This window comes from Pipistrellus hanaki (assembly GCF_964339955.1).
Source record: "Pipistrellus hanaki genome assembly, chromosome: 1".
In the NCBI taxonomy this organism is placed as follows: Eukaryota; Metazoa; Chordata; class Mammalia; order Chiroptera; family Vespertilionidae; genus Pipistrellus; species Pipistrellus hanaki.
The window spans coordinates 62,442,746-62,466,847 of NC_140503.1; the positions used below are offsets into that span (position 1 = coordinate 62,442,746).

At 49.3% G+C, this 24,102-nt stretch overlaps 2 protein-coding genes across 6 annotated transcripts in view; one reads left to right on the plus strand and one right to left on the minus strand.

The window, feature by feature from the left end:
* Nucleotides 1–4,833: 4,833 nt before the first annotated feature.
* Nucleotides 4,834–22,348, plus strand: RMDN3 (regulator of microtubule dynamics 3). Of its 2 annotated transcripts, none has more exons than XM_084904811.1 (13): nt 4,834–4,958; nt 5,341–5,534; nt 7,750–7,942; nt 8,463–8,606; nt 16,365–16,638; nt 17,211–17,313; nt 18,756–18,816; nt 20,291–20,366; nt 20,520–20,597; nt 20,821–20,919; nt 21,142–21,195; nt 21,338–21,418; nt 21,656–22,348. In XM_084904811.1, the coding sequence occupies exons 2-13, from the start codon at nt 5,348–5,350 to the stop codon at nt 21,707–21,709; spliced, it is 1,404 nt and encodes a 467-aa protein (XP_084760937.1). In that variant the 5' UTR covers nt 4,834–4,958; nt 5,341–5,347; the 3' UTR covers nt 21,710–22,348. The 2 variants fall into 2 exon arrangements, with proteins under 2 accessions (XP_084760937.1, XP_084760938.1); XM_084904812.1 differs by lacking the exon at nt 4,834–4,958 and adding an exon at nt 5,145–5,198.
* The window catches only part of RAD51 (RAD51 recombinase), a 139,556-nt gene continuing 137,224 nt past the window's right edge, over nt 21,771–24,102 (minus strand). For all 4 annotated transcript variants that reach the window (XM_084904879.1, XM_084904877.1, XM_084904878.1 and 1 more), the window contains exon 10: nt 21,771–24,015. In XM_084904879.1, the coding sequence (XP_084761005.1) occupies nt 23,892–24,015 (124 nt within the window). In that variant the 3' untranslated portion in view covers nt 21,771–23,891. The remainder of the gene's footprint in view (nt 24,016–24,102) is intronic.

Below are 24,102 nucleotides of genomic sequence, written 5' to 3' on the forward strand. Positions count from 1 at the left end.
GAAATCCTTTGGTGATAGCTTAGGGAGGCAGGAGAAGCAGAGTGGGGAGACTGCTGGGGTTGGATAAAAAAGTAGAATGATAGACACGTTTCTTTTACGTAGATGGGTGCAGGATAGCGAACAGCGGCCATTAACTCAGTAACCATGAGGGGATTTGTGGTCTCTGCAGAGCAGTGTCTGTGCTTTGAGAGGTTCAGAAAAAGGAAATTACTTTGATATTCCAACCGTGGATGCAAAAAGACAATAGACAGGCTCAGTTAGGGTAAAGATTGGCCCTTGTCAGGGAAGGCGCCGGCCTGGGACATGACTAGCCTCCATAAACTGCTTTTAGCTTCATTTCAGAACATGCAGGCTCCATGTAAGGCACCTGACTTTGTCAGGCACCATGCAGGCTTCCCCTGAGCGTTTGGCCCCTTTTCCTCCACAAGAGAGAACAGAAAGCAAGTAATGATGGAAGCAAGTAAGTGTAATGGAGGTAACTGAGCCTCAGAAGCAAAGAAAGATACAGAGATTAATTCCGCCGGAGGAAATGAATTTTTATTCCCTCCAAAATTAAGTTAATTTTTTTTTCTTATTACAAAAGAAACACAAGCTCAGTTCAGAAAAAAAGTGAGAAAAAATAGGGGACAGGATATTAAAAACACATGTTCAATATGAAAGCACAACCTGAAAATAAAAGGCCAAAGTGAAAAGGCGACAGCCTTTACTGAGATAACAGCCCCTGCTGGGGAAGCATTGATTCAGGCAGACCAGATAATGTTCCCCTGCTTTGGTTTGGTTTGTTAATCCTCACCCAGTGACGTTTTCCCATTCATTTTTAAAATATATATTTTTATTGATTTTTTACAGAGAGGAAGAGAGAGGGATAGTCAAAAACATCGATGAGAGAGAATCATCGATCAGCTGCCTCTTGCACACCCCCTACTGGGGATGTGCCCACAACCCTTGACCGGAATCGAACCTGGGACCTTTCAGTCCGCAGGCTGACGCTCTATCCACCGAGCCAAACCGGTTTTGGCTCCCATTGATTTTTAAAGAGAGTGGAAGGAAGGAGGAGAGACAGGGAGACAAACATCAATGTGAGAGAGACACATCCAATGGCTTCTTCCTACATACTCTCTGACCAGGACTGGGATGGAGCCTGCAACCCAAGTACACGCCTTGACCAGAATCAAACCTGACACCCTTCACTCCAATGTCTGATGCTCTATCCACTGAACCGCTATGGCTCCGGCTCCTCCTCCTCCTCCTTCTCTTCCTTGTCCTCTTCCTCCTCCTCCTCCTCCTCCTCTTCCTCTTCTTCAAAATGATAATAATAATAATAATAAAATATTCTGATTAGGAAACCAAGGCAAGGGGTATTTGTGAGAAAGGAAAGGGGGAAAAGTATATGAATAGAAGGATAAGCTAATAGTACTGCTAATTCTAAACAATGTTGTTGATTTTCAGTTCATAGTCAACAGTCCAGTAGACAAAATACCTGCTTTCTTGTTATCTTTGCAAAAAGTTCTTAAGGACTACAGTGCTGCTTTAGGTTCAGCCCAAAGGTTAATTTGCCTCTGGAATGGCAGCTCAGGTTCCATTTATATTATTTTGAAGTGGCTCCATTTATATTATTTTTTGCACATTGCAGCATTATTTACAATACTAGGTGTACCGGTTAATAATGCGGATTTTTTTTTTCCAATAGATGAAGTTACACATATGTTGATATATATGCGGTTTGATATGTATGCTATTTTGTTGTATTGACAGCTTCAAAACTTCATATGTCAAATTTTCTGAAGGTGTTAACATCATAGATATTTTTATGCTTAAAAATGCTGAATTTAAAAAAAAATGTTGAATTTCTTGCCAAAAAAATAAGAGCATTTGCAGTAAGTTTTGATTCACTACTTTATTTTGAAAAAAAGTGCTGCTGAATACTTCAGGAAGCTTCCAGTGAACAGGCTTCATCTCAAGATACATGTGAACACTGGTTCAAATGCTTTAAAAGTGATGATTTTAATGTGAAAGACAACATCGAGGTCAACCAAAAAACTTTGAAGACCAACAATTACAAGCATTATTAGATGAAGATGCATGTCAAACTCACAAAAACTTGCAGAAAGATTAAACGTTGCTCAGCAAACAATTTCCAATCATTTACAAGCAATGGGAAAGATTTTATTTTATTATTATTTTTTAATATATTTTATTGATTTTTTACAGAGAGGAATTGAGAGGGATAGAGAATTAGAAACATCAATGAGAGAGAGACCTCGATCAGCTGCCTCCTGCACATCCCCCACTGGGGATTTGCCCACAACCAAGGTATGTGCCCTTGACCGGAATCGAACCTGGGACCCTTCAGTCCGCAGGCCGACGCTCTATCCACTGAGCCAAACCGGTTTCGGCAGGGAAAGATTTTAAAGGGAGGAAAATGGGTGCCACATCAACTGAAAGAAAGACAAGTGGAAAACAGACAAGTAATCAGTAAAATGTTGCTTCAACAGCACAAAAGAAAGTCTTTTTTTTTTTTTTTTTTTTTGCATTGAATTGTGACTGGCGATGAAAAGTGGATTTATTTTGAGAATCCAAAATGCACAAAATCATGGGTTGACCCAGGTCAACCATCAACATCGACTGCAAAGCCAAATTGCTTCGGAAAGAAGACAATGCTCTGCATTTGGTGGGATCAGGAAGGTGTGGTGTATTATGAGCTTCTAAAATCAGGTAAAACCGATAATACTGATCACTACCAACAACAGATAATCAATTTGAACCATGTTTTGATCATGAAACGACCCAAATGTGCCAGAAGACACAGCAAAGTAATTTTGCTTCAGGATGACACACCATCACACACTTCAAAATCAGTTCAAGACACGTTAAAAGATCTTGTCTGGGAAGTATTAACCCACCCGCCGTATTCACCAGACCTTGCTCCTTCAGATCACCACTTGTTCCAATTGATGGCACACGCACTTTCTGAGCAGCACTTCAAAATATATGAAGAAGTGGAAAATTGGATCTCTGAAGAGTTTGCCTCAAACTAAGTAAAGTTCTATTGGAATGGTATCCACAAATTACCTGAAACATGGGAGAAACGTGTAGCTAGCGATGGGCATTACTTTGAATACAGCACTTTTGATGTTTCTCTTGAAATTATCATGCTTTCTTTGATTACAAAATTCAAATTATTAACTGGTACCCCTGGTATATACTAGAGGCCCAGTGCATGAAATTTGTGCACAGGTAGGGTCCCTAGTGGCTGCCAGCCAGGGCCTCCTTTCCCCTGGCTGCCTGCTTCCACTGCCCCCTGGTGGTCATCACGTCTAACCCCAGGTCAGTCAAACTCCCTATATGGGGATATTTTGGATATTAGCTTTTTATTATATGGGACTCGGGGCCCAGTGCATGATTTCATGCAGCTTGAAAGGAACTCTGGGCTGCGATGGTGGGCACAGGAGCCCATCCTCCACGCCCCGGCCTGGCCCCTCCCTCAGCGGCCCCTGGTCCCCTGTCTGCTGGCAGCCCTGCTTCCACCCCGGCTGCTCCCACACACTGACACATCTGGCCCTGCTCACACCCGCCCATGGTGCCCAGTGACAGGGCCGGCACCAGGCACCAGCAGTGCATGGGAGCAAAGAATTTTCAGTAACCACCAGAGGCTTGCCCTGATGACAGTGATGGGCAACCCACCTTAGCCTGGTGCCCCCTCTTTCCTGCTCCACCATTCGGCCCTGGCAATGCCCACCATCTTCCATGCTCTGCCACCTGCTGCCAACGCCCGCCGTTTCGAGTGTCCCTGATGGTCAGCGCATGTCACAGCGACTGGTTGTCGGGTTATTCCCCTCTTTGGTCTATTTACATATTAGGGTTTCATATATATAGATTTTTAAAATAATAATTATATATACATATACACACACAGACATACACACACATTCATACACACATATATAGTGTTGGGGTGTGCATCTATAATATGAGGTTTTTTAAAATAAATATTTGATTTTAGAGAGGAAGTGAGAGGGAATCTACCAGGAATCAAACCCTGACCTCCCGGGTCATAAGTCCACGCTCAACCACTGGGCCACACCGGCTGGGCTAGGATACAAGTTTTTAAGAGAAAGGTTAGAGTTGTTTTTTCTTTCCTTGTGTTTTTTTAAAAATATATTTTATTGATTTTTTACAGAGAGGAAGGGAGAGAGATAGAGAGCCAGAAACGTCGATGAGAGAGAAACATCAACCAGCCGCCTTCTGCATACCCCCCACTGGGGATGTGCCCGCAACCACGGTACATGCCCTTGACCGGAATCGAACCCGGGACCTTTCAGTCCTCAGACCGACGCTCTACCACTGAGCCAAACCGGTTTCGGCAAGGTTAGAGTTTTTAAGAAGTTGGCCCTGGGGACTCAGGCACCTCTTGGGGCCAACCAACAGTTTACATGTTCTAAGTTGAACTGCGAAAAGGGCTATTGTCTAGTGTTTAGCAAATGGTTTGAATAAAAATGCGTAAATAAATTAAGCCGAAATAAATAGGTGAGGAGGAGATGGCGTTTTCCAGGTAGAGACTGGGTCATTCTAGGCAGAAGCAACAGCAGACGCGAAGGTAGGAAGACATCCGGGAACAGCAGGTACCTGATGTGACCAGAGAAAAACAGAACCCGGCCGGCCACGGGTTTCAACGCCCCAATATGTCAGCTCCCGCCTCTCGCTGGGACCCGCTGCTCCGCTGGCCCCGCCCCTCCGGCGCGCGGTGGCCCCGCCCCTCCGGCGCGCGGTGGCCCCGCCCCTCCGGCGCGCGGTGGCCCCGCCCCTGGGAAAAACTGGGGCGGGAGGCGCAGCCAAGTGCGGTCATCTCGCGGCGCCGTCCTAACAGGGAGCGGGGCAGATGGCGCCGCTTAGTGACGTCACGATCATTGACAGCGTGAGGCGGCGGCGGCCACTGCGGCCCGGGTGCTGAGCGGACGGTGAGGGTCTAAGTTTATTTCCTGCAAGGCCAGGGCGCGGGGAGGCCGGGCGTTTGCGGCCAGGGCGGCGGGTGTGCTCTGCAGGGTCCTGAGGCTGAGCGGAGGGTTTGGAAGCCCAGGGACCCACTCCGGGATCAGGGCTGGCTAGGGGGCGTGTTGGCGGGGAGGCTGCTCCCACGCCGTGTGAGAGGCGCGGTAGTTCGGCTCGGGGCTGGCGGAAGTCTTAGGGTCCAGATTGGGGTGAGGTCACTGGGCACTCAGGGGTGGGCAAGGAGGTATCTCCAGGGGTTCGGCGTGGGGGTGGGTGGACCCCGCTCACGAATCTCCCCTCTTCTTCTTCCCCCTACCCCCCGCCTGCTCGCGTGCCTCGCGCGGGCTGCAGGTGCATCATGCCCAGCCTGGGAGTGCTGGGCAGCGCCCGCTCCGGGCTGGGACTGTTGCTGGGCACCGCCGCGGGCCTCGGATTCCTGTACGCCCTTTACAGACAGCGGTGGAAACGGCCCCAGCGCCATGGCCAGAACCAGCTCCTGCCCAACTCACTGGACGTCACGCAGACTTCAGAGCCCAGACGCCAGGGTAGGAGCCGGTCCCCTGAGGCCACAGTCACGCCTGATGGATGGGCCTGGGACCCAGCCTGCCTTAGAGAGCCTATGGGACAGGACCACGGAGGCGGGGGCCTGAGAGTTTCACCTTTTTGGAAAGCTTATTGAAAAGGAAAGCACGCTCCCTCTTCTCTTCTCCTCTACGCCCTCCCCTGTAATCCCAGGACAGTATATTGTGAAAAGGCTGCTTAGCTTTCACTTTTGGTTTTGGCCACAGTGGTGCTATATTAAAGACACTTGCTCAGCGTTGGGTGAGGTGTTTAATAAGGAGAGGAAGAGTTCAAAAGAAAGCAAAAGGAAAAACAAGCCTTGTAGGAATTAAAAGTCCTGAGGCTTATGTGTTCAATTACATATTAGAATGAAGGGATCTTGGAGACCAGTCCAAGTGTTTTTATCCTTCTTATGATGAAATCAAGATTAAGATTGTGTAACTTTCCCAAGGTTGTCACAGAGTAAGAGGCAGGACTGGGCCTCGTCACCCGTCCCGAGAACTAACATGCCACAGGGCTGCGAGTGAGCTTACTTGCAATGAAGCTGAATAAGGGTGGAAGCCAGCCACAGCTGAAAGTTTTGCAAAACCTTCTTGTTAAATTAACTCATGTGAGCAGAGTCTGAGGGCTGGTTCAAACCTCATGTTCCTGTAATAGTGGAGCTATTATTCAGAGAACCTCACCCCAGGTTAATTGGGAATGAGTGTTTTCTCTGATAACCAAATGCCAAGTGGTTAGAAAACTAGTTTTAGAAGGTCTTCAACAAAGAATTATCATTTAAATTTTTTTTTTATTATTGATTTCAGAGAGGAACGGAGAGAGAGAAACATCAATGGAGATAATCACTGGTCAGCTGCCTCCTGTACCAGAGATCCCTGCAGCCCAGGCGTGTGCCCTGACCAGGAACTGAACTGTCGCCTCCTGGTTCATAGGTCGACGTGCAATCACTGAGCCACACCTGCTGGGCGGGAGTTATCATTCTAAATTGCAGCGTTTATCAGCATTTACAGCCTGATAGTGACCTAATGCAGCATGTATGCTTGTCTTTCCTCAGTTTTCCTTGCGTTTTGTTTGTAATTTCTCAGCAGCAGTGGTTCTGTGGAGGCTGGGAGAAAGTGGCTCTCTTCCCAGGGACCTTCTTGCTCTACACAGTCTTGAGTGCTGTTGGATGCGTTCTGTGATCTGGCCTAGACTGCTACTAAATTTAACGGATTTGTGCTTCCTGGACTATGGGTTCTGCCTCCCTCGTTTCTTTCCTGCTTTTACATTTTCCAGTAAAACTGCCTTAGGGTAGTAGTTCTTAGTTTGCTAGCATTTACTGTTGGAATTTAGGTAGAGCTCAATTCAGATCTTGGTAATACTGTTTTTCCAATGTCTTTTTTGAAATTAAATCTTTATTGTTGAGAGTATTATAGATGTCCCTCTCCTCCCCTCATTGTCCACCTCCCCCTGGTTCTCACCCTTAAACGTGTTTGATGGGCTTTTCCCACTGTGCCTTTTCTCTCAGTAGCTACTCTTTTTCTCTTTGCCCCTCTCTGATGCTAGTAAAAGTTCTTGAAAGGATCTGTGTTCTTTGCTATTCTCTGTGAAGTGAAAGATCAGAGTTTGAGTGAACTCAGTTCTAGTTTTGCTCTGTGGTTATTTGCTGGGTGGCAGATATCTGGGCATTATATGCAGGCATACCTCATTTCATTGGACTTCCCTTTATAGTGCTTCACAGACATTGCATTCCCCCCCAAATCTTCACTAGCAAAATATTATGACTCACTTTATCGTGAAATGTGATTTATTGCAGTGGTCTGGAATACCCACCATGTCTCCGAGGTGTGCCTGTGTCAGATAGAGGTTTTTCTTTCATTTTAGCAGGGCAACTGTCCTGACTTTGAGGAATCTCACTCTTGCAAGCATTTTATTTTTATTTTATTTTTTCTTGCAAGCATTTTATATCATCTGGCCTGGTGTGTAATACTGCTGAACGTTGGTGAGGAAGGTTCCTGGGACAGAGGGCTCTTGTTGATGGATTAGGACCTTGGTTTTTTTCTGGGTAATTACTTGGGGCTTGTTAACAAGACAGCTGTGAACATAGGCCTCTGAGTCTGAAAACAACTCCGGTGAGAAGCAAGTGTTCTTGAATTCTGGGTGCACGATCTTTTCCTTGCCGTGTCCCTGGCCCTCACGTCTCCTGTCCCCTTCCCTCAGTGAGGCCGCTGCGCGCAGTCCCCGGGGAGGCTGGAGATGCTGCGGTGCTGCCCAGCCTGCCAGGAGAAGGCCAGGAGATGGTGCTGGACCGCCTGGACTTCGTGCTGACCAGCCTGGGGGCGCTGCGGCGGGAGGTGGAGGAGCTGAGGAGCAGCCTGCAGGGGCTCGCTGGGCAGATCGTCGGGGAGTTCCGGTGAGTGATCAGCCTCCTGTCCTGCCTCTACAGCTTTTCAGCTGAGCGTGTTCTACCTTCGCCGTCTGTCTCGAGGGCGAGGCCGGCCTTACAGCTCCTCACCTCGTTGGCAGGGAAGCGGCCTTGCCCGGGTTCCTTGCTGCGTCGGGGCCTTTGTGACCTGTCGTAGCAGCTGAAACGCTTTGCTCTGACTGACCTGCTCTGCCTGATCTGTCCAGAGCTGCCCTTGTTCTCTTGAGTGTAGAGACCCAGGATTGTCTTAAACTACACATTCTTAACTTATTGATTTTAGAGAGAGAGGGGAGGAGGGGGGGAGAGAGCGAGAAAAACATTGATTTGTTCAACTTATTCATGAATGGCCACCCGTAATCTTGGAGCCGGCTGACATCTCACAGCTGAGCCCCTGGCCAGGGCCGGGACAGGGTTTTCTCTGCCCCCGGCCCTTTTCCGAGGTGCGGTGTAAGGGGCTCCGCATTTGAGGGGAAAGAGGCCGGGTGGGTCTAACCACCGTGCTTTTCAGGTCCCACATGGAAGAGAACCAGAGGGTGGCTCGGCGGCGGAGGTTCCCGTTCGCCCGGGAGAGGAGTGACTCCACCGGCTCCAGCTCCGTCTACTTCACAGCGACCTCGGGGGGCACGCTCACGGATGCGGAGAGCGAGGGCGGGTAAGGCCTCTCCTGAGGCAGCTGCGGCTCTGCCGGCTACGTTACACTCTGTGAAAGCAATGCTTACCAGTGGGGGTTCACACCACGCTGCCATAAGTGCTTTTTGGAACAAGGTAAGGGTATAAATCAGGCTGGGGACATCTGGCCCGGGGGCTGGATAAGGCCCAGGAAACCATTTGGTCTGACCGGCCAACGCATTAGGGGTGAGTTGAGTAAAGGTTTGATCAGAGATAGCAGGCTAACTTTTAAGTTGATAATTTCGTATGGCCTGTGAATGATGTCATTAATATCCAAATAGCCCTTGGCAGGAAAAAAGGTTTCTCGCCCCTGGTATAAACAAATACAGATCAGTTGAAATAAGAAAAACCATTCAGCCAAAACTGGTTTGGCTCAGTGGATAGAGCGTCAGCCTGCGGACTGAAGGGTCCAAGGTTTGATTCCGGTCAAGGGCATGTACCTTGGTTGTGGGCACATCCCCAGTGCGGGGAGTGCAGGAGGCAGCTGATTGATGTTTCTCTCTTGTCAATGTTTCTAATTATCCCTCTCCCTTCCTCTCTGTAAAAAATCAATAAAATATATTAAAAAAAGAAAGAAAAACCATCCACCTTGTCATCCAGACAAATAGAAATGTTAATAATGGTTATTGCTTGCATCTGTTGTTTTCCTCTGAGTAGATTTATTGTTTACATGGTTGTTGTATTTTTTTTTTTTTAATATATTTTATTGATTTTGTACAGAGAGGAAGGGAGAGAGATAGAGAGCTAGAAACATCCATGAGAGAGAGTCATCGATCAGTTGCCTCTTGCACACCCCCTACTGGGGATATGCCCGCAACCAAGGTACATGCCCTTGACCGGAATCGAACCCGGGTCCCTTCAGTCCCCAAGCCGACGCTCTATCCATTGAGCTAAACCGGTCCCGGCATTGTTGTTGTATGTTTTTTATTTCTATTTTTCTCTATAACATTACCAACTTTTGTTTTATTAATCCTCACCTGAGGATATATATTTTTTTTTTCCATTGCTTTTCAGGAGAGTGGAAGGGAGAAAGGGGGAGAGAGAAACATCAGTGTGAGACACATGGACTGGCTGCCTCTTGCACATGCCCCGACCAGGCCAAACCTGCAACCTAATTATGTGCACTTGACTGGAATGGAAACAGAAATCCTTCCCATGATCCTTTGGTGCACAGGCTAATGCTCTAACCATTTAGCAACACAAATAGAGCATTTCCCTGTGTCATAACCAGAACTTTTCCTCCACTGAGGGTGCGCCCCTCCCCCGGATACTCTCTTCCCACAGGAGAGGCTTGTTTCCTTCAGCGTTACAGGAGGGAGGTGACTCCGAGTAATGGGTGGCCCAGCAAGTCTGACCACAGGCAGGAATCTGTGGACAGCCCACAAAGCTGGTCAGGCTACAGCTTTTGATTTGAAACCACTCGTGCCGTTTTGAAACTTTGGTCCCAAGCAAGAAGCCTGGATGAGCATCGTTGTTGTGATCCTGACGCCGTCAGGGCTGCGTCGCCCTGGTGTGCCGCTCGCTCCCGCGGGCCGGGTGGTGGGCATGGGGTCTGGAGGCTGAGCCTCCTCCTCCTCCTCCTCCTCGAGAAAAAGACTGGGGCAGAGGATACCCCGGCCTCCTCTTGAGTCAGAAAGTCTGATTTAGCTATAAACAGGCCAGTCAGGAGGATTTGTGCAGCACTCTCTTCGGCTGGAACACATTATAATTTTAATTACTGGTTATTCATTCTCTGTGACAGACATGGTTCTGAGCACTTTGGAGGTATTTTCTGACTTCATCCTCACAAGAATCCTATGGAGGAGATGCTATTTTTCTGTTTCTCAGAGCGGACTTGAGGCTTGGCAAGGTGTGCTGTCTTGTCCAGAGCTGTACAACTGCCAGGTTCAGGCTGGCCGGCCTCATCTGCAGAGGTGTGAGGTGTGTGCTCTGCGCAAAGGAGGGCCTTCACAGGGAGACGTGTCCCAGGAGCCCTTGGGAGTTCCTCCCCTGACTGAGCTTCCGCAGCTCCACCGTGTAGCACAGTATGTTCATACATCTCACTCAGGGGAGTTCAGCGTTGTTTGGGCCGTTCTCCTGCCTCTACTCAGTGGCTTTCTAAGAAAATGAAGAGTTTATTACTCTCTTTTTCCATGTCACGGCCCCGAGGCGCTGGTGCTGGATGTGCCTACTGCTCAGATGCCTTTGGAAACAGTGAGGTCTCTCCCTGGCCGGTGCGGCTCGGTTGGTTGGAGCCTTGTCCCATGAGCCGGAAGGCGGCTTTGGCTCCGGGTCAGGGCATGTACCCAGGTTGCAAGTTTGATCCCAGGTCAGGGCATGTGGGGGAGGCAACTGATCTATGCTCCTCTTTCATATGAGTGGTGTCTCTCTTTCTTCCCCCTACCTTCCTCTCTCTAAAAATTAATAAAACAAAAGAAAGAAGCAAGTCTTAGTAGAACTTTAGTTCTCCGTTCATGGCTACTGATGCCAGGGTTGTCCGTTCCCTGTTGTCTGTGTTCAGTTTACCGAATAACTGGGCTGAGAGCCCAGTGGGCTGTGTGAGAGGAGGGGCAGAGAGGCAGTATTCGACACACCTGGACTGAAAGGACAAAGTGGTTGATAATGGGCCCTGAGACTTAAGGAGCATCTTCACGAACCCAAGGAAGCAGGTCACTTGGGTGGGGAGTTGATGTTTGAGCTTTGTCAGAGGGTAGAACAGGAGCGGTCACAGATCTGCCCACGGTCAGGATGGAGAACTCGAGGCCATGGGTGATTCCTCAGAAGTTAAACTTCTCTCTAACCAGGGAAGCCTGCAGGTGCTCAGGGGGCTCTGTAAGGGGAGGACAGGCCTTCCGCCACCTGTGATGGGGCGAGAGGAAGGGTGGCTTTCTTAACTGTAGCTCCAGCGGCTCAGCCCCACAGCTGATCGTGTGACGTGGGAGCGAATGGGGTGAAGCAAACTGGTTCCGCTGGCTGCCAGCTGGGGCAGTGGCCGCAGTGAGTAATTATTTTCGCCATGGCCACTGCCATCCAGGTCAAGGGGAAATTATGGGAGACCTCAGACTCTGGAATGACTTTGAACATGTGGGTCTGGGGCAAGGAGTGCCTGCTTGAGGGCTGAAAGGATGAGTATTTGATGGCTACTCAGTCCACTGGAAGCTGTAGTGCCTTCATTCCCCAAATAAAACAGTAACGCTGAGTCCCCGGGGGACGGACTGACTGACTGTGGCAGAGGCAGAGTCCCCGTGTGGTCCGTGAGCTTGTTCCCTGAGCATTGTAGCCAGGACAGCGTTAGCTCCCTCCCTGTGAAAACACCCGTCCTCCTGCAAGCCTTCACATCGCCCCTGCCCGAGGGATGCTGCCATCTCCTCTCCTTCGGCATTTACCGCCCCATCAGGTTGGTGTTCTCTCTCACTCCACCGAGAGGTCTCAGTCAGAATCCACACCTGCTTGTCTGAATGCTTCAGCTCAGCCCCCATGGGGCTTAGGAGTTCAGGAAAGAAGTTAATTGCCAGGAGGGGAGATAGTGTAACAGAGTCCTTGATCGCTCAAGGACCAGGGCAGGATAGCTCTGGGCCCCCTGTTCCCACTGTGGGGACTGTGTTCCGGCTGAGTGATGGCCTTTTCACAGGTCTCTGCCAGCCCCTCACTGATCTCAAAGTCCCCTGGCATCTTCAACAAGAGAGGCCCCCCCCCCCGTGGATTTCTGCAAGCGTTGGGGTGGTGGTCCAGGGGGTGTGAGAGCATGTGACTGTAGGGATGGCAGCCCATGTAGCTCTGGCACATGATCATCTCTCAAATCCTGGAAGCCCGTGGGGCTGAGTCAGTGCTCACTGGGCAAGTGTTTGCCTGCCCCCCGTGTGCCGGGCAGCAGGCCTGCAAATCAGGGAGGCAGAGCTCCGCCAAGTGGGGCTGCGGTAAAGGCCAACTCCCTGTGCCAGCCTTGCTGGGGCGTCCCTGCCTCAGGCTCCACCACCTCAGCGGGTGGCAAAAAGGCCCCTCCTGACCTCTTTCTCCTTAGCCTTTAGGACCCAGAGGGATCACAAATTGCAGGGCTTTTCCTCCTGGCTCAGCTCCCTGGAGAGACTGTCCCTCCTGGGAGACTCCTGATTGGCCAAGACAGCCTTCAGTCCGGGAGCGGCTCTCCCCTCTCTTTCCCCGCTTGCCTTTGGGCCTGGCAGGGCTGGCAGGGAGGCTGTGGTCCCGGCCCATGAACCGTTGTTTCTCCAGGATGCCCCGGTGCAGCCTCACTCAGCACCACGCAGGCTGATTGTGAAACCTGATGGCACTTTGCCTTGTCCCTTTAATTTCTCGAGTTTTTACTGCAGATTGCTAAATTTGGTAAGTTCTTAAAAAGCAGGGCGAAGTTGTCAGTTCCTGTGGTGATGTTCCTGGGCCCTTTGTTCGCGGGTCTGGGAGCCGTCAGCATGCATTGCTCACCTGGTACTTCTAGACGGAACCTCCCTCCTGACCACGTCTGGCCTGCGGGCCTGCAGCGTCAGCCCACATCTCTCCTTCAGTTCCGTTTTGCTCCAGCAATAGGGATCTCTCATCCCAGGAGGGAGGGAGGCTTACCCCCTGCAGGCCCTCCCGATGCTCCCGAACCTGTGTCTTGTAAAACCCGCGTTCCCTTCACTGGAGGCCTCTGGTGTGATTCTGGCCCCTGGAAGCCGTACCGCCCCGGCTGTTTTTGTCTGCTCAGCTGGCAGTGAGGAAGAACGGCCTCAGCTGCTGGTGCAGGCCACCGTCTGAGAGAAATGTGGCTTCCTCAGTGGGGAATCGAGGTTGGGCTCCCTGGCTCATGTTGGCAGAGATACCTTCCCAGGGGATTCTGCTTGCGTCTTCCTTATCTCCTGCTTTTAGCTGCAAATGGCCTCACCCCGCCTCTAGCAATTGCAAAGGTTCCCAAGGGCTATTCCTACTGTAGTTCAGGTTTGCTGGCTGACCTGGGGTAGAGGCACACATCGAACTGAGGAAGAAAATGTGGGTATCTGTGGCTGCCCATGGCCTCAGAGGCTGGCACCCACCCAAGCTGCTTCTGACAGATGCCTTTGGCTGATAAAGCAAAAAAGATTGACAAACCTGAGTCTGGTGAGCCATCTAGCTCAGGAGATCAGCTCCACCTACATGAAAGTTTTTATCTTTTTTAACAAAAATTACTTATTTGATTTGAGAGAGAAGGAAAGATCAATTTATTGTTCCACTTATTTATGCATTCATTTGGTTGATTCTTGTATGTGCCCTGACTGGGGATTGAACCCATAACTTTTATGTACTGGTACAACACTCTAACCCAGGGGTCTTCAAACTACGGCCCGCGGGCCACATGCGGCCCGCAGAGGAGTCTGATCCTGCCCGCCAGGTTTTTTGGGCAGTGAGCGCAGCCGAGGTGTTACAGTAGGAATTAGTAGTTCATATAGTCCGGCCCTCCAGCTCTCTGAGGGACCGTGATCTGGCCCCCACTTTAAAAAGTTTGAGGACCCCTGTAGTCTAACCAAATGAGCTACCCGGCCAGGGCTAAAATTTTAATCTTAAACATTCATTTATTTTTTATTTATAAGAATATAGTGTGGCTTAGTGGTTAGAGCACTGGCCTACACACCAGAGGGTCGTATCCAGGTCAAGGGCATGTATCTGGGTTGCAGGTTCGATCTCAGCCCTGGTTGGGGCATGTGTCAGAAGCAACCAATCGATATCTCTCTCTCACATCGAGATTTCTCTCTCTCTCTGTCTGTGAAAAAAAGAATATTCTGGGGTGAGATTAACAAAACAAAAATAGCATAGGTGTCCCAAAAAAGGTATACACACATTGACTGATTATCAAGTCAGTGTTTATTAACATACAGTTTATTTTCAAAATTTAAAAGAACTACAAAAAATGAATAATTTTTTTTGGTCAATGCCTATTTTCAAACTGATGAACATTCTGGTCCGGCCACTGCTGATAACATGAAGCAATGCAAACACAAACATCAAGAATCATTTTGTTGCCTGGCTGGTTTGGATAGAGTATCGTCCTGTGGACTAAAGGGTCACGGTCTGATTCCTAGTCAAGGGCACTTACCTCGGTTGCAGGCTGGATCCCCAACCCTGGCTTGGGGCGTGTGTGGGAGACAAGCTATCAGTGTCTCTCTCTCACATTGATGTTTCTCTCTGTCTCTCCCTCTCCCTTCCACTCTCTTTAAAAGTCTATGGAAAAACATGCTTGGGTGAATATTAACAAAAAAAGAGAGAGAATCATTTTGATTGGTATTTGTGTGCCCTCAATTCATCAACTGTTGGTGGTTTTGTACTATAAACTTTATGTATCTCCATAAAAAAGACTAGTGGATAAATTTTCTTTGTTCAAAGCTTAATTTGGCTTTACCCATTATTTAAAATCAGTTAAACCTAAAAAGGAGTGAAAATTAAGTGAGTTATCAGCTGTTAAATTATGTATACATGTTTTGGGATACTTTGAATATGCTCACTAAAGCAATCATATTAAAAGATAGAAAATTAGCCGAAACCGGTTTGGCTCAGTGGATAGAGCGTCGGCCTGAGGACTGAAGAGTCCCAGGTTCGATTCCGGTCAAGGGCATGTACATTGGTTGCGGGCACATCCCCAGTGGTGGGGTGTGCAGGAGGCAGCTGATCTATGATTCTCTCTTATTGGTGTTTCTAACTCTCTATTCCTCTAGGCTCTTCCTCTCTGTAAAAAAATCAATAAAATATATTAAAATAAATAAATAAATAAATAAAAATAATAAAAGATAGAAAATTAGCCCTGGATGGTTTGGTTCAGTGGATAGAGCATCAACCTGAGGAATGAAGGGTCCCAGGTTCCATTCTGGTCAAGGGCACATGCCCAAGTTGTCAGGGTATGCAGGAGGTAGCTGACTCATGATTCTCTCTCCCCATTGATGTTTCTATATCTCTCTCCCTCCCCCTGCCTCTCTGAAATAAATAAAAATGTATTAAAAATATAACTAACTAAATAAATAAATAAAAGGTAGAAAAACAATTTCTTTAAAAATTTGTTAAAATCCTCACCTGAGGATATGTAGTATATGTGTGTGAGAATCCTCACCTGAGGATATTTTTCCTTTTTTTTTTTAAGAGTGGAAGCGGGGAGGGAGAGAGCGAGAGAAACATAGATGTGAAAGAGACAGACTCATTGATTGGTTGCCTCCCACATGTTCCCTGACTAAGGCCTGGGATTGACCTGTAACCCAGATGTGTGCCCTTGACAGGGAATCAAACCCTTGACCACTGAAGGTGCGTGGCTCACACTCTACCACTTGGTCACACTGGCCAGGGCCCCAAGGATGTTTTTATTGATTTTTTTTTGGGGGGTGGAGAGAAAGGAGAGAGAAAAAATGGTTGCCTCCAGTGGGATGAAGCTCCAAAGAACTAAACCACTCAGCCAGGGTAACAATTTTCTTTTCATTCGACTGGCAACATTTTGGTACATACAGACCTTGCTAGGCTTTTGTTTCTCTGTTTTCTGTCAGACTTGATAGGAGCTGCACAGGGGGCTCTGATAACGGCCCGACGGCCCCGGGCCCCAGAGCTGGTCACCTTCTCCCAGCTCATTCCCCAGCCGTTCCCACGGGAGCTCTCTCCGGAGGCCTGGTTTGCCTCGCCCTAAAGGAAGCGGGGGATGGTTCTCTCTTGGTTTGCTGGGCAGTGTCACGAGAGCCCCGCTTTGTGGGTGAGGGACAGACGAGTTCTAAGGCTGAATGGCCCCCCCTTTGACCCTGAACTCATTTCTCTGCCACAGCTACACAACAGCTAATGCCGAGTCTGACTATGAGCGGGATTCCGACAGGGAGAGTGAAGACGGGGAGGCTGAAGGGAGCCCTGAGACGGTGAAGATGGGGAGAAAGGATTCTCTGGACCCGGAGGCAGCGGCGGTTCCCGGAGCCCTGGAGGCTGCGGGCCCCCCTGGCCCGGAGGACATGCTGCCCCTCCTGCTGCAGGCCGATGGGCTGCACCGGGGCGGTGCGCAGAGCAAGCGGGAGGGCTTCCAGCTGCTGCTCAACAACAAGCTGGCGGTGAGGCTCCTGCTGCTCCTGCCCTCCCTCCCTCCCTCCCTGCTGACTCCGCCTGGTGCCATGGGAGGGAAATGAGGGGGAGAAGCTGGTGTCCCACCTCCCCACCCCCCCACCAGGCTGCACATCCTCTCCTGGGGCTCCATGCTGCCCTCGGCCTCGGTTTAGGCCTGCTCCAGAGCTCCCTCCCGAGGGCAGGTCTCTGTCTCCTATTTTTACGGCAAGAGCCCCACCTCCAGTAGAGGGAAATGTGGGGAGAACTGGAATGTCCTTTTATTCCCCTTGAGGCAGAGCCCAAGCCGCCTTTGGCACCTGACATTCCCAACACCAGGGATTTCAGCAGCAATTCCCTTTCCTCAGGCTCACTGCCGCACTGATGCTCACTCAAGTAAACATGCCCCAAAGTTAGCCCAGGGAAAGGGAGGCCGTATGGGGGTGGAGGGCCATGCATAAAACTGAAGCATTGTCAGGCAGCGTCTCACACGAGCGGGGAAGCCCAAACGCAGGGCGTGGGAGGGCCCTTGCCCCAGTTCTCGGAGGGAAGACGGGCCTCCATCCCTTTCGTTTGTCTGCAGTACGGAGGCCGGCAGGAATTCCTCTGGCGCCTGGCCCGGGCCTACAGCGACATGTGTGAGCTCGCGGGGGAGGCGAGCGAGAAGAAGTCCTACGCTCAGAACGGTAAGTGCTGACAGGCTCCTGGCGGGAAGGTGACTGACGGGCTGGGGGTGGAGCCAGCCCACCTGCCGGGGTCCAGAGGAGCCACAAGAGGAGGACTGTCAGGGCAGTTGTGGCTCAGTTGCTCACTAGGAATAAACTCGGGCTCCAGGGCCCCCTGCTTCCTTGACACAGAACAGCCTGCCCTTCTGCACATGGCTGTGGTCCGTGTGTATCACTCGTGCACGTTTTTAGGAGTACTGCATGGTTCCAGCCTGTCTTTGTTCTTCCCAAACACAAAGGAGGGTAAGATCCTGTTTCTTAATCTGGAGGTTTTTTGCTGCGACTTAGGAGTCCGGTTTCAGTTATGCAGAGTGTGAGGCAGTTCTAAGGATGTGAGTGGAGTGGATTTGGTGAGCACCTGTGAGGAGTGGTTTGGGAGAAAACTGCCAGGTTAGAAGTCCCTGGATCTATTCAGCAACCCTATTGCCAAATCTGTGCCCTTGGGTGTATGTGGCTGAGGGTTCGTCCCTCTCTATCACTGAGAATCCTGGGACTTTAAAAAGCCACAGCTGGTTTGGGTCAGAGGTTAGTGTCGGCCCATGAACCAAAAGGTCCTGGTTTCAATTCCGGTCAAAGGCATGTGCCTTGGTTGCAGGTTTGACCCTTGGAGGCAACCAGTTGATGTTTCCTTTCTCTGTCTTTTCCCTTCCCTTTCACTCTCTAAAAATAATGGGGAAAAATATCCTCGGTTGAGGATAACAAAAAAAGTAACTGGCCCAACCAGAGTGAATCACTTGGTTGGAGTGTTGTCCCATGCACCAAGGGGTTGCTGGTCGATTCCCATTGAGGCACATGCCTGGGTTGTGGCTTCGGTTCCTGGTCAGGCATGTACGGAAGGCAGCAGATTGGTGTACTTGTTCTCTCTTCCTCTTCCTAAGCATGTTTGAATAAAGTGACGGGTTTTGTGGGGATGATAATGTGTTCCGCTGCTGTATACACCTGAGTCAAGTATTATACTCAGGTCTTGTGGTGCAGTTAGTTATCTAAAACTAGAGGCCCAGTGCACAAAAATTCATGCACTTGGGGGGTTCCTCAGCCCGGCCTGTGCCCTCTCGCAGGCAGACTGGGGCCCCTTAGGGGATGTCCACCTGCCAGCTTAGGCCTGCTCCCTGGGCAGCCAGACATCCTTTTGTACCTGAAGTGCAGCAAGCACATCAGTGGGAACTGTAAAAGCAAGCTTGCTGGGACAGCTGACGACAGGAATCAGGAAGGTGAGGTGAAATGGAAGTCAGTCCTGAAAAGCTACTTGCAGCTTTTCATTCTGTTCAAGTTCACAACTATTTCCAAGCAAGTCCAGGCTGGATAGGCATTGCTGAGAGCTGGAGCGGTCTTTCGTCCTGACGCCCCTCCTGGGCAGTGTGCATGGGAACCCTCATCCACTCTGGATCACCTTTGTCCTACAGGAAAAGAAGAAGCGGAGGCCGCTCTGGCGAAGGGGGACGAGAATGCTGACTGCCACCAATGGTAATGACACCCTGCGGGTCCCATGAGGAGCCAGCATGGGCTAGAGAGGAGCGGAGGGGGCGGAGCTGTTGTCTCTGTCCTGGCCACGAAGGCATTTGCTGAAAGAACCAGAAGGGGGAGCTCTGGCCTTTACTCCATATGCCCCACCCCACCCGCAACTGGGGGCCGGGAACTTTTCTTTGGCAGGTGCTCTCAGGATGAGGCAGGGAAGAATACAGGCCACCCCTACCCCCGATAGGGCTTGGAAAAAACGAGCAGCTTTGTAATAACCCTCGTTATAAAACTTGTGGGTTCTGGGCTCCCATGGAGGCTGGGACAATTTGCAGCTCACTTCTCCTGCACAACCTCCTCTTTCCCCTAGCTGCTGTCCCTCGCTGATCGTGGGCTTTCGCTTCTTTGCTTGGCTTGCATGAGGAAAAGTGGATGCGAGTTTACCTCCAGAGGTTCAGTAGACAGGATTTAGCTCTCAAAAACAGCCCTTTTTGTGGCTCATGTGGTTTGTGGTTCAAGTTCCTCCAATTGTGTCCTGGGCCTGGTCCCAGCACCTCTGAGTATTAATGAGAACGTTCCTTTCCTGCCTCCCCTCCTGCTTTCTGTAGCCCTGCCCTCAGGCTGTGAGCTGAGAAGCTGTTTCTCTAACTGTAGCTGAGGTAAAGTGTCAGCTTTATCTCAGAGGCCAGGTCACCACTGTTTCTAGGGGGTCATGGGTGCTGCTTCCCTGGGGGTCCTGGACTCCCAAGAATGGAAACTGGCTTCGTGTTTTCCCATCTCGGCGAACAGCTGTTTGGACTAAACATGGAAACGAGCCTCTGGAAATATCTGATACTTAGTGAACATGTGAGAAAGCAACTTGGACCTTTAGATGTTCATTTAATGTCAGCTGTGCTCTGGAAACAATGCTGGAGAAATGGGGTAATGAGACTTTGGTTTTGAAGACAGAAGACGGAACGCTGGCTGGCTTTGCTGCCTGGGAGGAAGGACGTGAGGCTGAAATCAGAGGCTTTTCCTCCTCTGCTTCTGTTAGTTTCCACGCTAACATCAGGAGTGCCTCACCCCAGCCTAATGGTCCTGAGCAGCTGACTGTTGGTAACCTGTGAACCTCCAACGCATGAGACCTTTTAGGGTCGGCAGGGCACAAAGAGGAACGTACTCAGGTCTAGTACTCTTTGATGCTCATGAGTAGAGAACTGCTCTTTAAGTTTTGACAATATCTATGTCTGTACTCATTATGAGGGGAAATTTGTTGGAGACCTGGACCAAGACCTTGCCTAAATATGAAGTATGAGAGACCCAGCCTTTTTTGTAGCTAGTACGCACACTTTGGAGGGCCTACCATTGTGTTTGCAGAAGAATATGAATTGGGACCACAGGCCTGTGAAGGGAATGACATACAGAGAGCAATGAGTTCCCGCTCCAGCGAGGGCGCAGGGCTGGGAAGCCCTCCCTGTCTGAGCTGCTGCTGCTTTCCCCTCAGGTATGCAGTGCTTTGTGGTCAGCTGGCTGAGCATGAGGGCATCCAGAAGCGCATCCAGAGTGGCTTTAGCTTCAAGGTGAGGAGAGGCTCTTCTTTCCCTGTGCCGCCCATGTTCCCTGCTCATCCTGGCTCCCGCAGTGCCCCCGCTGCCTCTCCGACTCACCCCTCTTCCCTTGTCCCGCCGGTGTGTCTGTGTCTGATCTAGTTTGTGTTCACATTCCCCCCTCAGGAGCACGTGGACAGAGCTCTGGCTCTGCAGCCAGAAAACCCCATGGCTCACTTTCTCCTCGGCAGGTGGTGCTACCAGGTGAGCTAAATGCCAGGCCTGAATAGAAGGCGCTCACTGTCCTGTGACACTGACCTCCCTTCAGTGAAAAGCCGGGAGCTGGGGCCTCAGCCTGGCTCAGGTGCCATGTCCTCCCAATGGTCATGTTACTGTAACTGGACCCCGTCTGTTCTCAGTGCAGAATATGCAATGTTCTGAAAAGTCTTGTTAAAACTTTATTCACACCTTGATCTTTTGCTGGCAGGTTGCTCACCTGAGCTGGCTAGAAAAAAAAACTGCGACAGCCTTGTCTGAAAGCCCCCTCAGTGCTACTGTGGAAGAGGCCCTGCAGAGCTTCCTGAAGGTATGGGGGGGGGGGGGGGGGGGCAGCAGCCAGAATTGCCCGGGCGACCTTGTTTTCCTCAGGACATGACTAGGTTTCTGGTAGAGGCCACTTCTGTTTGCCTGTTCTATGGAAAATCAGAACCTCCTGCAGAGCCGATAAAAATATACATCCCAGACCCACTAACCCGGACTACAGGGAGGGGTCGGGAACACTTACTGAAAGACTTCCTTCCTCCTCCAGGCTGAAGAACTACAGCCAGGACTTTCCAAAGCAGGACGGGTATATATTTCCAAGGTAAAACCACCCATCTTACTTTAACACAGATGAAAAGGATGTATGTTGATAATATTCTGGAAACGCCTAAAAGCACACCTACTTATCCCCTTTTAGTCTCCTGGTGATGTTTCTCTCAGGTTTTCACTGTTGTGTCTTCTAGTGCTACAGAGAACTAGGGAAAAACTCTGAAGCTAGACAGTGGGTGAAGCTGGCTATGGAGCTGCCTGATGTCACTAGTGAGGTAATGCTTCTAAGAGCTTTTCTAACCCTGGGGCTTATCATTGAGTCATCCCTGGATCCTTTCAAGAAAGAAAATCTTCCCTTGAAATCTTATTTTCCTAGAAAAGAGCCTTCACCTTGCATGTAGGTGCTATGGTAACCGCTCAGAAACGAAGCTAAGGGCCCTTCTTGGGTACCGGTGGTGTGGGAAACGCTGGCTTAGATTTGGGGTCCTAGTATTGTTCTCTTGTCTCCTTAGGATTCAGCTTTCCAGAAGGACCTGGAAGAATTGGAAGTCATCTTAGGACACTAACCACATTTCAGTGGCCTTCATGACGAGAAATACCACTACTTGAGGGGGATGAAATCAAGTCTTTTCCCCCCCTAGACCTTGCTTAGATCAGGAAACTGAGCAAGCCTGGTTAAGGGAGTATCCTGAGTCCTGGTCTAACCAGTACCTGCTACCTACCATTCCACTGGTTAATTCCTTAATTAATCTGAAATTGCGGATGCACTCGAGACCTGGGTTTCTGTTGTATTCTCCCTAAAGTCAGTTCTTGAAAAATCAAGACCTATCCGAGGGCTAAGTGTGGGCAGAGAACTGAAGGCAGCCTTCTAACTGCTGGTAAGATGAAGGAACTTCAAAGAGTCACAGAAACCAAACAGAGAACTTGTACTCTCTAATCTGTCCACTGATTAATATTTAATCCTAAATTATAAAGCACATTCCACAGGAAGGAAGGGTCAGGGCCGACCATGGGACTGCCCTCTTCTCCCTCAGCACGTGGATTCTAACTGTATCCTTGGGCTCAGGGGCTGGACACCTGACTTCTACTCTTTGCTGCTTTTGGAACAGCAGTGCACAAGACTTAGGAGACTGAAATGATGATCTGAAGAGTTGCCTGGAATATATTTTGGTACCACTTTAAAAATAAACCAAATTTGATTAGAAGTTATTATGTCCCCCTGTTTGCTATTAGCTCTGTTGCAGGCAAGTGGAAAAATAGGACCAAAGAGTTTAGAATATGCTCTGGTTAGTGCTAGTTCTGTGAAAATCCTACTTACTTCTGAAAGGCAGATAGAGAGCTGATTTCTAGCTTAACAAGGCCTGTTCCCATGAGCAGGTGTTCCACTCATGTTTACTCAGAGCCAGCAGCACAAAGCCTAATGCCACCTACAAGAAAAACTGAGACAAAGTTCTAGGTCAGAGCCACTTAAATACTTTATAGGTCCTAAAAGACTGAGATGCTCTTACATAAGAATCAAGCTCTCACTCCACAATCTGTCACGGTGACTTTATTATACCACCCAGGTTGTTTTTTGGTAAAAGAAGACCTCCATTCTTAAAAGCCAGGGAACAGAACTGCTTTTAAAACTAAGTTGCATTAGATCGTATCTCCCTTCATATGGTAGGATCGACACAGGCAGCAGCAGAGATTCTCACTGCCTTTCCTCCCAGCACTAAATGAGAGGTCCTTTCAAGTGTCAAGATCTGGTGAAACCATTCCTGAGTGGAAGTTTGAAGGGAGGGAGAGTATCTCGAATCCCTGAAGTAAAATAACCTAGGGAAGCATCAGACCTCTACAACACGAGACTAACAGAGTAAAAGCAAAGGCCCCAGGAAAGCCATGGCACATCCATCTTGTAATAGTCTATTACGTTGAAGGACAATAAGCTCAATTATCTGAATGTAGAACTTCCCTTTAAAATTTCCATTTTAAAGCAACAGCAACTGATCACCCCTACCCAGTGCAAAAAAGACGTAAAGGGCCTATCTTGAAATAGTTTGTATCAGAATAACTCCTATAAGCAGCAGTCACTACAAATAACTACTTTATTAGCAACCCCACACTGTATCTACTTACTTAAGCCTCTGAAATAATTAAGATTCCAGAATTTTCTTGATTTGCTCTTAGCATTAAAAAAACAAAAACATCAAAACCCAAGCAAGTAGATGGTGAAGGGCTAGTGACCCAACAGATCTGCCCAGTACTCCTTAAATAAAAACCAATCCTTACATAAGATAATTCAGACACACAAACTTAAACACCTGTCCGATTGACAGATTTATTGACAGACTTACAGAGAAAATCACCTTTGAGGAGGCCCATCCCTTTGCCCTGTTGCTGAGATTGTCCATATTCAGATGGTGAGAGAAGAGTCACGTCTTCCCAGCTTTAGTTCTCTCAGAGACACAGACTGTCCAGCTGTTAGTCCCGAGTCAACCTCAAGGCACTATGTCAGAGGTATTTCCCCCACCACCACCCAAAGAATTCACATAGAGATTAATACACTCTCTAGAGAAGGAACAAACATTTCAGATCAGTTTGTGACTACTGACCTGTCTCCTGTTTACTCCATCAGAAAAGCTGATTCAATAGCCGTTTTCCTGGATGCCCTTTTCTGGCAGCCACAGCAGGAAGAGCCTGCGAAGATCCCCGGGAGCAGTGTCCTCCATTCGGCTGTAGCACTTAGTTACCGGGAAAACCCACGAGTCAGTCTTTGGCGTCTCCCACTCCGTCCGCATTGATGGCGAACAGAGCTTCAGCTTCAGGAAGGCAGGGAGAGTCGTAGATTTTGCAGATTCTGGTTTCCCCTCTTCCTTTTCTCAAGTACAGTCTGACCCAAAGACACAGATCAAAATACCAAAGCTATGATAATTTCAAAAAATGCTCTTCCCATTTATGATAGAACTAAAAACATTTT